General features: G+C 43.3%; 1 protein-coding gene across 2 annotated transcripts in view; it reads right to left on the minus strand.

The window, feature by feature from the left end:
* Positions 1–357: 357 nt before the first annotated feature.
* LOC140479174 (lactosylceramide 4-alpha-galactosyltransferase-like) overlaps positions 358–15018 on the minus strand; it is a 40801-nt gene continuing 26140 nt past the window's right edge. For both annotated transcript variants that reach the window (XM_072573174.1, XM_072573173.1), the window contains exons 2-3: positions 10305–10843; positions 358–4675 (exon numbers count right to left, since the gene is read on the minus strand). In XM_072573174.1, the coding sequence (XP_072429275.1) occupies positions 4088–4675; positions 10305–10817 (1101 nt within the window). In that variant the 5' untranslated portion in view covers positions 10818–10843 and the 3' untranslated portion in view covers positions 358–4087. The remainder of the gene's footprint in view (positions 4676–10304; positions 10844–15018) is intronic.

Genomic DNA, 15018 nt, shown 5'->3' on the forward strand with positions numbered 1-15018 from the left:
TAAACCCCTCATTCCACAAATCCCTGACATAGTCACTAACCAGGAACCATTGCAGACAGTGGAAAGTGAGACAGAGAGACTGAGGCAGAACTTTCTAGAAAATGAGGAACTGTGATTCAAACACTTGTTCCATTTCAGTACAATAGGAGTTGGTCAGGTTTCTGATATCATTACAAGTGCAGTTTTTCACTGGGTCAGTGTTGTTTAATCTCCAAAGGTTAACCTCAGTGGCTGAAAATGTGTTGCTGGAAAAGCGCAGCAGGTCAGGCAGCATCCAAGGAACAGGAGAATTGACGTTTCGGGCATAAGCCCTTCTTCAGGAATTCCTGAAGAAGGGCTTATGCCCGAAACGTCGATTCTCCTGTTCCTTTGAATGCTGCCTGACCTGCTGCGCTTTTCCAGCAACACATTTTCAGCTCTGATCTCCAGCATCTGCAGTCCTCACTTTCTCCTCAAAGATTTTAACCTCAGCGGCACCTGTATGAGCTGACTAAGGCCCAAGGTTGGGGAGATTATTAAGGGATTAACTGAGAAATAAAAGTCACAAAATAAGGGAATGAGACTAAAGATAAGATTGGAGGAGTATCAACTTACTCAAAAGTCTTTGTAAAGTGTGCAAATGCTGCAGAAAACAGTGCTCCTGCAGGAAGGACAGATGACTTCCTGTCATCCCACCATCTTAGCTCAGTCAAACTATTAGAATGATTTGCTGGTCACTCTCAGACATGGGTCCAAATGGCCTAAAGGAACACACACCAGGAGCCAGAGATACTGGGATTGAGTTACAAAGTCTCAATTACATCAACACACAGCCTGCTTCACTGGAATGAATGCAGGAATGGTAAGGTCTCTGAGAGACAGGGCTGATCTGAGCCCTGACAGAATTAAAACTAGGGTGCAAAATCCTATCATTGGGTCTCACATCAGTGGGTGCAGTATAACTCCAGTCCATTTTAATAAGCATACCTTCTGTTTCTGGGCGCTTTACAAAATGGCATTTCAATATTCAATAAAGGGGCTGCTCCCATCATATTAATGATGACAGACAGACAGATCTCCCTCACAGAGGACCCTAGTGGCATACAGCAAGTTGACACAATGTCTCTGACTCGGATACCAGCTCAAGACTGGTAGCAGGGGCGGGGGGGGGGTCAAGCTGTTTTTAATAGTTGGGAGTCTTTCTATCTTAATTGTAACCACAGCTAAACAACAAGCTCAATTCCACAAAGTGACAGACCCCTTTGGTTCAGTTAAAACGTTTGAAAATACAAGGACATTTAATTATAAATGTACACCCATTTGAAGAGTACCCATTCATTCAAGAGAAACAATAGTGCAAAGATTTCCCTTATTTTACAGAAAATTGCTGAAATCTTAAATAGAAAGCTGCAATTCATGAAACATTTAAAATTATATTTTTATCACTTTTAAAAAATGAATGCTTGCATTTGTATGTATCTGGTACAAGCTCACTATAGGCAACAGACAGTGATTCAATCGATAAATAATGCCACCTGTCACAATGTAAGCTCCAAGTTTTTCTCCTCAGATGAGACTGCAGAGTAAAAGATCAGTGGGGACAGGAATTGACCAAGATCCAAGAGCTTGGTGATTATTAAGCGATGAAATGAGAAGCGCCACGACAAATAAAAATCAGGAAGGTCAAGAGACTAAAATTCCCGTAAAAGGAGTGAATTACCTTAAGATTAGGTAATTGAAAAGGTTAGTCTTACTTGTTAAGAAAATTCAAGCTTAAGTCATAGCAATTGAGGTCAGCCAAGTGAAGTGTGTCACCTGTCATATGTGGGAAGTCACGGACCCTATCCATGTCAAAGATGCCCACGTGTGCAGGAAATGCTCCCCGCTGTGAGGCTGAGGGTTAGTTGGAAAGTATGTTTCAGAGAGGTGGCCTCATCACAGCTAATCGACAGGAGGAAAGGAAGGATTGGCTGACTGACGGACTGAAAGCAGAGGGTCATTATAAATGTGTCTTTCTCTGGATGATGAACTGTAACTAGTGGGGTGCTGCAGGGTTCAGTTCTCAGACCTCAACCATTTACAACCTACATTTATTGCTGTGCAGGCAGGGGCAGAGTAAAACATAGCAAAGTTCACAGATGGTACTAAAATAGGTGGGAATGAAGGCAGTGATGAGGAGATAGACAATGTTTCTGCACGTCCAACTCCAGGGTGGTATTTTAGTTCCCTGGTGCCAGGGTCAGGGATGTCATTGAATGGCTGCAAGACATACTAAAAGGGAAAAGGTCAAAAGTCAGAGATTGTGGTACATATGATGTGTAAGTGACCTCCAGCTAAATTGTACCTGATCTCCACAAACACTTGTAGCTGTAACCCCATAGCCAAAGGGGTGCACCACTTCTCCAAAGGAGTATCCCAGCTCTCCAGAGGAACCCAGAAAATTCAGACCTGCACTTATGAAGTCTACAGAGCACAGTTCAGTCCTGTTTTGTTTTCCAAGATTACGATTGTCTCTGTTGAGGAGAAAATATTGGAAGGGGGTGATAATCTTGCATTCTGCCCTTGAATTCAGCATTTTTCATTCTTATTGGTAAGGGAGTGTCATTTCTGGTGGTTCCCAGAGGTAGTACATCAAAGAAAATCAGATTCTGGAAGACCTGGTGACTGGGACCACAAGCGTGGAGTTTAGAGCAGGCAAAATTAGGTCAGTTCTCAATGTATTTCCTTTGGATATTGCTTTTGATGTGATCCAATGATACTTTAGAGTGGGGGTTTGGAATCTTAGGGAGCTGCATCTTTACTTTAGCATTCCCACCTTTTCTTTGAAACATAATCTTTGGTGGGCGGGGGGTGTTGTTTACCCTGACCTGCTGTGCTTTTCCAGCACCACTCTAATTCAGACACGGGTGTTGTTTACAGGTTATTTGATGGGATCAGGTGCCCTTTAAGACTCAACTTTGGGAAGAAGACTGTTCGTAAAAGCTGTATACTCCACCTTGGAATTTTTCACCTGTTAAACAAAGCGTTGGAAAGTGAGAATTGTTGGGACATGTCAGTAATGTCAATAAGTGTCGAGAACTGCCAAGAAGCATCAACTCATCAAAAAGATTTGTCAAGATTTTTTTTTTCTTTAGGAAAGGGCACATTTTTCAGTACAGTCTGCAAAGTAGACTTAAGTTATAGAGCTATGTTTGAATTCTTGCAAGGAGAGAATTAATCAGCTGGCATTGAAGAGGACAAGTGTGGAGACTAGAAGTAGATGTGGTGCTGGAGGGGCGCAGCGGGTCAGGCAGTATCCGAGGAGCAGGAGAATCAGCGTTTCGGGCATATACCCTTCATCAGGAATTATGCCCGAAGTGTCATTTCTCCTGCTCCTCGGACACTGCCTGACCTGCTGTGCTTTTCTAGCACCACTCTTGTTGCAAGGAAAATTATGAAAACAAAGTTAAAGGCGAAGGTAGAAGTGCAGTTAGTTGAAAGTCTGAAAATAAAAGGCAGGGACAGCATGTGTGAATATCATATTGCACCCAGGAATCATTCAAATGTCAGGAAATTTGACAGAATACAGGCTTTGCATTGGAATGCACAACACATTCGGTATAAAATTAACAAGTTAACAGCACAAATAATGTTGAATAGGCACGATTTGGTGGTTATCACTGAGATAAGGTTGCAGAAAGACCAGATTTGGAATTGAATACCTGGGGTACTCAGTGCTTCAAAAGGATCGGCAGGAGGAAAAAGGAGGTAGTTTATTTAGTTTTGTTAATGAAGGAAGAGACCAATGCAATAGTGAGAAATGATGTCACTTTTGCTAGAAATAAGAAATGACAAGGGAAATAAGTCCCCAGTGGGAGTAATCTGTAGGTCTCTTGACAGTGGAAAGATACAGATGAAGATACAATGAGATGAGGCCAAATGGAACCTCATAGTATCAGCCATAGTGATTTATGTGGTTGGCAGCGATTTTGTAGTAATTAGCAACCAATGCAAATATGCACACCATAGGATTAGTCTACTTCCAAAGAAGTGCCATCCTGCACTCGGAATGCTAATTTGGTTTCTCTCTCCACAGATACTACCAGACTTGCTGAGCTTCTTCAGCACTTTAGATCAGTTCCTCATATGTCCTTGGACAGAATTCACTAAACAAGTATTCTATTATAGACCGACTTCCTTTAATATGAGCTCTATGCCGGCCACTTAAAAAATTCCAGATATGGACCCCGCGTGTCTTTGTGAATTCATTTCTAATCTCCTCACTGTTCTCGTTCCATGTACCTTCTTCAAAAAGCCTCTGCCAGTCGGTGTATGGAACAGGGTAGAACCAGTTGCTGGACAGGTACAGGATCCCTTTGTATTTTTTGTTCAGAAAGTCATTGAGATTATCAGTTCCACACCATTTCTTCAAAATCCGGGTCATCAGTTTAGGACCTTGATGGCCCCAATCAGCTCCATTGTAATCCTCAACAAAATCACTTAAGCAACTCTCAATAAAGGAATGAGAACAGTTAAATCCCAAAGCTGCATTATTGGCACGATTATTAGATTCTTCACAGAGGAAATTTTCAAACTGCAAAGGTTTGATTGAAATGACATCGGTGTCCAGGTAGATGCCCCCGTACTTCCACAGCAAGGCTAGCCGACAGCCATCGGCGAGCACATGGAACCAGAAAGTTTCCTTGCTGGGATCTATCTGTAAAAGAATAAAAGGTTAATAATCTCTATCTTTTGATACTTTAAATGATCCTTCTCTCCAAATAGTGTCTCCTCCCTCCACACAGTGCTCACTGGTTAAGTACCAGTTCCTGACAGCACTTTGTAATGGGCTGCAAGGTGGGTCTTGAGGAGAGGGGAACCTGGGCTGGTTCAATCGTAAACTTGCACAGGGTCTTTCAATGGAGAAAAGCTGCAGCCTCTTTCCCCATTGCCCCCAGCACAGTCTCCAACTTCAACCACAAGAGCCAGAGTCCTGGGAACCACACCATAGCCACACGTCAAATAAAACTGTATTTCAAACGTGCATTAAAAAAAACCCCTCAGTCTTCAGATCAAGTGAGAACCTATTGAGTATTTCTGACCACGTTCTTGCCATATTCCGTGGCTTATGCTGAAATATTACTGTGGAATAGACAAATGTGTGTCTTTTTGAAATATAAAGGTGGGCTATCACAAGATTGAGTCCCTGGATGAATATACCACATTGTCAATCACTCATCCTGCTCTTGCACATTGGATCCTTCAGCAAGGTATATTAAAGAGACAGGAGACAGGACACATGCTCAGACATAAACAAGTTATGAAATTTAAAGTTTGTATACTTATTAGAAATCCTGATTAAAAAAATTCCAGTTGATAGAAACCGAACATCTCAAAACTAGTAGTTAACTTTGGAGCTTGATCCTCAGCGTTACATTTGTGTGTGTGTGTGTGTGTGTGTGTGTGTGTGTGTGTGTGTGTGTGTGTGTGTGTGTGTGTGTCACAGCTTTGTTGACCTTTACCTGACTTGAAATCACTTGAACTGCAGCAAATACCCTCCATGACCAATAGCAATGGCTTCCAATGATCATCCATTCAGCCAACTGGACAGTAGCAGTGTGTCAGCCTTTGACGGCAGGATGATGAAGCTCCTGTTATTGTCTCCAACAGGAAAGCCGGTGAGAGGATTACAGGACAATGGCACAGACAGTCCAAGAGAACAGAGACCAAATGCTACCAGGATGATTAGGTGCCGACTTTTCATTTGTAAGTTTTAATGACACTGGTGTCATTGTTCTGCATTTCCAATGCTGTCAGTAGCTGTTACTGTTCATGACTCAATAAAAATGTCAGCTACTTTCTGTTACTCATTTCTGTAAAAGCTAAAACACCTACAGCAATATCTGTGGTAGAGCAGTGATGATGCACTGAGCACTTCCACTTGATTGTTCCTCTACATGTTGGCATTAATATGGTTCTTGTAAATATAAGGAATTTCAGGGGTGGGAGCATTCACTTATGTGGCTAACAGGTTGTCACTAGTCCTGCCTAATACCATCAAAATTAGCCTTCCTCCAATTTAGAACTTCAACTTATACATCTGGTCTATCCTTTTCCGTTACTATTTAAAATTGATCAAAATATGGTCGCTGGCCCCAAATGCTCCCCCACTGGCACCTCAGTCATCTGCCCTACCTTATTTCCCAAGTGTGGGTCAAGTTTTGCAGCTTCTCTAGTAGGTACGACCACATACTGAAATCAGAAAATGTTCTTGCACACACTTAAATTCCTCTCCATCTAAACTCTTAACACTATGGCAATCCCAATCTATGGTAGGAATTTTAATTTTCCAAACATAACTGAAATCTTTGTTTCTCAATTTCCTGCTGACAATTATATGATCTATAAATACAATCCCATAAGATGATCATCCCTTTCTTATTTCTCGGTTCCACCCAAATAACTTTCTTGGATCTATTCCCAGGAATATTTTCCCCAAGTACAGTTAACATACTGTTCCCCCTCCTCTCTTGTCCCCCTTTTTATGCTTCCTATAGCATTTGTACACTGGAAACTTAAGCTGCCAGTCTTGCCCATCCCCGAGCCACATGTCTGTAATTGTTATGATACTCCAGTCACATGTTCCTACTCATGCTCTGAATTCATCTGTCTTCTTTGTTAGGCCTCTTGAATTTGTTTGTTAGGCCTCTTGAATTGATGTAAATGCAGTTTAATTTATTAGTCCTACCTCGTTCTCCGCTTTGTTCCTGCCTGCCCTGACTATTTGACTCACTCCGTTTCCTAACTGAAACAGTCTCAGATTGATCTCTTTCCTCACTTTCCCCCTGGCCCCACACCCCACCTTTGGGGTGGCACGGTGGCACAATGGTCAGCGCTGCTGCCTCTCAGCGCCAAAGACTCAGGTTCAATTCCCACCTCAGGCAACTGTCTGTGTGGAGTTTACACATTCTCCCCGTGTCTGCGCGGGTTTCCTCCGGGTGCTCCGGTTTCCTCCCACGGTCCAAAAATGTGCAGGTCAGGTGAATTAGCCATGCTAAATTGCCCATAGTGTTAGGTGCATTAGTCAGAGGGAGATGGGTCTGGGTGGGTTGTTCTTCAGGGAGTCGGTGTGGACTGGTTGGGCCGAAGGGCCTGTTTCCATACTGTAAGTAATCTAATCTACTAGTTTAAAATCATCCAGAGCAGCTTTAGAAAATCTCCCTGCCAGTATATTAGTCCCCTTCCAATTTAGGTGCAATCCGTCCTTCTTGTACAGATCGCTTCTGCCCCAGAAGAGATTCCAATTTTCCAAAAAGTGAATTCTTCTCCCCTGCACCAGCTCCTCAGCCATGCATTCATTTGCTCTATCCTTCTACTCCTACCCTCACTTGCTCATAGCACCAGGAGTAATCCAGATATTATTACCCTCTAGGACCTCCTTTTTAAATTCTTGCCTAACTCTCTATATTCTCCCTTCAGAATTTTATCCTTTTCGCTTCCTGTGTGGTTAGTTCCAATGAGTACAATGACCTTCTGCTGAGCCTTCTCCCCCTTGAGAACATTCTGCATCCTCTCGGAGATATTTTCGATCCTGGCACCAGGGAAGCAACACACCATCCTGCTTTTTTGCTGCTGGCCGCAAAAAGGTCTGTTGCTACCTCGGACTAGAGAGTGCCCTAACACAATCGATTGTTTGGAACTTGCCATACCCTCATTACAATGGAGCCAGTCTCGATACCAGAAACGTGGCTGCTTGTGCTACATTCCCCCGAGAGTCCATTACCCCCTACATTTTCCAAAACAGTATACATGTTTGAAATGGGGATAGCCACAGAAGACTGCTGCACTACCTGTCTACCCCTCCTACCTTTCCCTGAGTTAACCCATGTACCTGACTGTATCTGTGGCTTTTCTCCCTTCCCATCCATCACATCCCTTAGCTCTTGTAAATTCTTCATTGCCTCTAACTGCCGCTCAAACCAATCCATGCAATTGGATAGGATTCACTACCACATTTCTCTTACCCACCCTAACCTATTCGAATCATTGCATCATTAACCCGACCTTGCATCTTGGCACCCTATCCACTTGACATACCACTTCCTGCCCACATAGCATCCTACCACATGGTACCCTATGGGACAGGCAAACTACCCAGCTGGTACCCCATATATCTGGCACCTTGGATCCTACTCACCTGACACACCATTACCTGGCACTCTAGCATCTTACCTGACATCTTGCTGGCCCTGTACCCATCCCTGGAACATCTGGATAACAAAGGACATCTATGTCACACTCCCATTTATTGATTTTACTTCTGCTTTCAACACCATTAATTCCAACAGAACTCATCTCTAAACTCAGAAACCTAGGACCCTACACCCTCCTCTGCAACTTGTTCCTTTCTGTCTACGGGTCAGGAAGTCAATCAGTAAGGATAGGTGACAACACCTTCTTTACCATAATCCTCAACACTGGTGCCCAACAAGGTTGTCTACTCAGCCATTACAATACTCTTTACACACTCACGACAGTGTGGCCAAATTCAGCTGTAACTCCATTTCTAAGTTTGCTGATGACACTACTGTAGTACGTTGTATCCTAAACAACGATGAGACAGAGTACAGAAAAGAGATAGAGAGCTTCGTGGCATGGTGTAAAGACACCAACCTCTCCCTCAATGAAGCAAAATGAAGGAGCTGGCCAACTTCAGGAAGCGTAGTGGGGAATATGCCCTGCCAATGTCAAATGGTGCTGCAGTCGAGAGCTTTAAGCTCCTGAACATAAATATGAAAAACAATCCATCCTGGTCCATCCATGTCAATGCTATGGTCAAGAAAACACACCAATGCCTCTACCTCCTCAGAAGACTAAGGAAATTCAGTATGTCCACAATGAGTTTTACCAATTTTTAGGGATGCACCATAGAAAGCATCTTATCCAGATACATCACTGTCTCCCAGATACACCACAGCTTGGTATGGGAACTGCTCTGCCCAAGGCCAGAAGAAATTATAGAGAGTTGTGTACACAGTCCAAGCCATAATATAAACCAGCTTTCCATCCATTGACTCCATCTACACTTGCCACTGCCTTGGGAAAGTGGCCAACATAATCAAAGACCCCACCCACCGCAGTTATAATCTCTTCCACTTTCTTCCATCAGGCAGAAGATACAAAAGTTTGACAACAGTTTCAGGAACAGCTTCTTCCCTACTTTTGTCAGACATTTGAACAGATCTCTCACGTATTAGGGTTGGTCATTCACTGCACCTTCTTTGTAGCTGTAACACTGTGTTCTGCATTCTATTCTATTATCCTGATGTACTCTCATATCATATCATTTTTCAAGATAGCATGCCTGATGATACTTTTCACTGTATGACAATACACGTGACAATAATAAAATCAAATCACTCTATCCCTATGTATTCGGCATTCTATCCATGGAACCAACCACTTCCCTAGCAGCACCTTACCCAGCTAGCAATCTACTACACTGGTATCCTGTCCCCTCAACCTCTAAATCTGTGTAAGATTATCACTCCTCAAAATCTGGTCCACATTATCTAAAGCAATAGATACAGAATACTGGAGAAACTCAGCAGGTCTGGCAGCAATATGCTAGGAGAAACAGAGATAACTGAGTCTGGGATGACTCTTCAGAATTTTGTGCACAGATGCTGCCAGACATGATGAGTTTCTCCAGCATGTTGTGTGCGTTTGCTTCAGATTTTGCTTTTACAACAAAAGATTTGACCTGGATCTCCTCTTGTTTTGGATGAGGGAATAACTAGTTGAGTCACCAATTAAAACTGCTACATTCCTTCTGGGGCATGGTTCCCCTGACATCTACTGTCTAAACCACACCCTCTGTTTAAATGAGCCAAGCCATTTCAACATAGTATAGGTGTGGAATTAACTGGGATATAGAGACAATCCTATTGTATCAAATGAACATGAGAGAGACGCAAAGCAAAACATTAGCTAACCTTTGCTGGATAAAGACTGAATTAATATTTGCTGGGGAGTTGCCAAATTAATGGTCCCCATACCACCAATGAACAAAGTCCAGTCTGAATAATTGAGATAAACATTGATTTTCAGAAAGAAAATTATCCTGGTTTTCTTTCAGATTCTGCAAATGATTTTGTCTGGACCGGAAACTGAAATTCAATCTAAAACCCACAGGAATTCCAGTTCAGCATTATCCATCATTTTACAAATAGAAACTGGGACTTAGCTTGTCAATGTAAAGTTTACTATTTCATTTAGCAGATTAGTGACTAATGGCAGCTATTATCATCCACAAATCAAGCAGCCAGTTCTGTACAACTCCTTACCTTCTCATACCATCCAGCCAAGGGAGTGCTGTTAAACAATTCTTTAGGATTCAAAGGCAAGATGATCACATTCTTGAATGAAGAAAGCAGAGGGATGCCTTTGTACTCAGGTTCTTGATACTTAGATATATCATCATTGAATGCTGTCATGAAGAAATAAACTGGCTTGTCTGGGTTTAGTCTAGCTGCCGATTCAACGCTGCACATGGTCAACGGGGAAGGGTTTAGTTCACCGGATGTTTGCACAAACATAATTCCAGGCTTTGTGGTTGGATGCAGATGTTTCATAATCGAAGTGCTCTCAGTAGAGACCAGGCCAGACGTGGTCAATTTCATTTGGGAAGCTTCTGCTGGTTTGCTGGAGGAGTTTCCCAGTTTATCTATCAGGGTGTTTGACATGGAAGTTTCCTTGACTTCATCAGATGGGTTATTGAGTTTATAAGATAAACACACAAGCAAAAAGACGGTGATGATGCCCATCACCATGCAAAGTGATATTTTATACTGTTTCATAACTGGATGTTTTTCTTGGATAACTCCTGTGAAAAGGAAGAACCATTGAGACGTCAGTAAAACAGCCAGGTCTGCTTTATACCTGTGACACGTACCAGCTATGAGTCCAATAGACAAAATGTTTGGTTGCTGGAAATCAAAACAAAAACATAAAATGCCGGAACTTCTCAATAGGGTCTGACAACAGACCTTATTGGGGGCGGCACAGTGGTTAGCATTGCTGCCTCACAGCACTAGAGACCAGGTTCAATTCCCACCTCAGGCAACTGTCTGTGTGGAGTTTGCACATTCTCCCCGTGTCTGCGTGAGGTTTCCTCCGGGTGCTCCGGTTTCCTCCCACAGTCCAAAGATGTGCAGGTTAGGTGAATTGGCCATGCTACATTGCCCGTAGTGTTAGGTGAAGGGGTAAATGTAGGGGAATGGGTCTGGGTGGGCTGCTCTTTGGAGGGTCGGTGTGAACTTGTTGGGCTGAAGGGCCAGTTTCCACACTGTTAGTAATCTAATCTAATCTAAAAACATTTATGGACAAAGAAGCAGAGTCAGAGACTCTTTACTGAAAACTCAGCTAATTTCAGAGAGTTTCAGAGAATGTTTCTCTTTGTGGGCCTCAGCAGCTCTTCTCACACATTTCTCTGAGAATCAAAAGAACAAAAGAACAACAGGCCCTCCAAGCCTGTGACAATTATCATGCCCTAACTAAACTAAAAAACAGAGCTTCTGTTCTTATTCATTCCATATCACTCCATTCCCTCCCTATTCCTGTAACCACCCAGATGTCTCTTAAATGTCGCCAAGGTGCCTGCTTCCACCACTTTTGCTGGCAGCGTTCCACACTTTTACCACTCCCTGCATTAAAAACTCATCTTGTACATCTCCCTTAAAAACTTTCCCCCTTCTCACCTTGACTTTATACCCCCCTGTAATTTAAACTTCAACCCTGGGATAAAACCTCTGACTATCCACCCGATCTATGCCTCTCATAATTTTGTAGACCTCTATCAGGTCTCCTCTCAGCTGCTGTCTTTCCAGTGAAAACAATCAGAGTCTTTTTAACCTTTCCTCATAGCCAATGCCCTTAAGACCAGGTAACATCCTGTTGAACTTACTCTGAACTCTCTCCGGAGTCTCCACGTCCTTCTAGTAGTAATGTGGTGACCAAAACTGGACACAATACTCCAAATACGACCTAACAAGGGTTTTTTTACAGCTACAATATGATCTGCCAGCTCTTGTAGTCCATGCGCCAGCCAACAAATGCAAGCACATTATATGTTGTCTTGGCCACCTATGTTGTCACATTTAGAGAACTATGGACCTGATGGCCAGATCTGTCTGTGTGTTAATCACTTCAGGATCAATGCAGTATGCCACAATGATGTCTGGCTCATGTCTTTATGGTCTTGCTAGCTGCATGAATCCTCAAAACTTAGTGCCAACGCTATCTTTAAAACTGCTATGCACCAGATCAAATGCTGTCAGTCAGGAGATCCTAAGTATGGGCCAGCATTAATTACTCATTCCTCATTGCCCTCAAGAAGGTGGTGATAAGCTGCCTTCTTATGCTGTTAGTTGACCCACAATGCCCTTAGGGAGGGAATTCCAGGATTTTGACCCAGCAACACTGAAGGAACTGCAATGTATTTCCAAGCCATGATAGTGAGTGGCTTGGAGGGGAACTTACAGGTGGTGGCTCTATGTATCTCCTGCGCTTGCCCTTCTCGATGGAAGTGGCCATGGGTTTGGAAGTTGCTATTCTTGGTGACTGTCAGTGCATCTTGTAGACAGTACCCATTGCTGCGACTGAGCATCTGTGGTGTAAAGAGTGGATGTGTGTGGATGTGGTGCCAATCAAGTGGGCTGCTTTGTCCTGGATGGTGTCAAGCTTCTTGAGTGGTGTTGGCACTGTCCCCATCCAGGCAAATGGGGAGTATTCCATCATTCTCCTGTCTTGTGCTTTGTAGATGGCTTTGGGGAAGTCAGGAGGTGAGTCACTTCCCACAGTATTCCTAACCTCTGGCCTGCTTTTGTAGTCATTGTGAGTCCAGTGAAATTTCTGGTCAATGGTATTGTCCTGGAAATGGCTGACAGAGTCACACTGGCACCCAGCATTGCTGACAGGAATGCCAAGGTATGGTGGAATAGGTGATGGAGAAGAGGGTCTTTCCTCAGGGCCACCAGAGGAGACTATAGCACCAGACTCAGCCAACTTGGTCAGACAATGCCACCTGGGTCAATGTAGTGTCCACAGTCTGGAAGAATGCCCAGGAAAGTGGTAGAGTGCAAAAGCATAAACTCACAAACGAGATCACAGCAGTATTACCAAAACTGGAGGAGATTCCTGCTATAGTGCTAAAGCCTTGACTTAGCAAACATGAACAAGACTAATTTAAGTGTGACTAGGAGTGTATAACCATCAGCTCAGCCTTGGGTTCAGGGCAAAGATTTGCCAACAGACATTGGGATTGAAGAGAGATCAGCCAGCCAGGGTGCAGTGTCCAACGAATGAATATACACACACGAGTTTGAAGTGGGAGTAAACCATGCAGTCTGTCAAGACTGCTCCAATATTTAGTAAGATCACGGTTGACCTGATTGGAACCACATTCCCACATACTTCTGATAACCATTCAAGCCCCCCCCCCTCCAACCTCCCGCTATAAGAATTTACATACTCCTGGCTTAACGATATTCAAGGATTCTTTATCCACTGCTTTTCAGGAACCCGGTTCCAAATGAACACTCACAAAGTTCCGAGAGAAACAATTGACCAGAATTCTCATTGAAGTTGATGACCTTGTAACTATAGTCTTTAGTAACAGGAATAGAAAGCTAACGAGCAGAAGGGACTTGCAAAGGGAATGCGTATGTGACTGTGAACTTGAATTAGATACTTGAATTAAAATAGATACTGCTTTATGTTAGCCTGCTGAGAGTTCATTATTATTCCTTTTTTTCTGGAATGCATTTTCACGGTAACTTAGTACAGGAGAGCGAGATCAAAAAATATTGGCAGTAAAGCTCTTTAAGATATTCAAGGTTAAACTACTTAGAAATGAGGTGTCAACTTTGTAGAGCCACAATACGGGAAAACAGGATAAACAACATAAGGCAATCTGTGATAGACAGAGTTAAATGATTCAACATCCAAGATCAGATTTCAACTTTGGATTCCTGCCACATCATAACATTTAGAGTCATAGAGCCACAGAGAGAGACAGCACGGAAACAGACCCTTCAGTCCAACCTGTGCATGCCGATCCCAACCCAATCTAGTCCCACCTGCCAAGACCTGGCCCATATCCCTCCAAACCCTTCCTATTCATATACCCATTCAGATGCCTTTTAAATGTTGCAATTGTACCAGCCTCTACCACTCCCTCTGGCAGCTCATTCCATACACGCACCATCCTCTGCGTGAAAAAGTTGCCCCTCAGGTCTCTATTATATCTTTCCCCTCTTACCCTAAACCTATGCCCTATAGTTCCGGACTCTCCCACCCCACGGAAGAGACTTTGTCTATTTATCCTATCCTTGCCTCTCATTATTTAATAAACCTCTATAAGGTCACCCCTCAGCCTCCAGGGAAAACAGCCCCAGTCTATTCAGCGTCTCCCTATAGCTCAAATCCTCCAGCCCTGGCAAATTCCTTGTAACTCTTTTCTGAACCTTTTCAAGTTTCACAACATCTTTCCGATAGGAAGGAGGCCAGAATTGCATGCAATATTCTAAAAGTGGCCTAACCAATGTCCTGTACAGTCGCAACATGACCTCCCAATTCCTGTATTCAATACTCTGACCAATAAAGTTGTGCCCCACAAATGCCAGGCAATGACCATCACTACTGAGACACAAACCAACCACTGCCGATGGGCATTCAATAGTGTTACCATCACTGAATTCCCCCACTATCAACAACCTGGGGTTATCATTGACCAGTAATAAGAATGGACTCAACACAAACACCGTGGCTACAACAGCAGGTCAGAAGCAAAGGAACACTGCGGTGAGTAACCCAACTCCTGACCCCCCTCAAAGCCTATCCATCATCAACAAGGCACATGTCAGGAATATAACAGAATACGCCCCATTTGCCTGGATGAGAGCAGCTCCAACAATATTCAAGAAGCTTGACACCATCCAGGACAAAGTAGGCTGCTTGATTGGCACATCCATAACTATCCACTCTCTCCACTGACACTCA

Source organism: Chiloscyllium punctatum, chromosome 6, assembly GCF_047496795.1.
Source record: "Chiloscyllium punctatum isolate Juve2018m chromosome 6, sChiPun1.3, whole genome shotgun sequence".
NCBI lineage: Eukaryota > Metazoa > Chordata > Chondrichthyes > Orectolobiformes > Hemiscylliidae > Chiloscyllium > Chiloscyllium punctatum.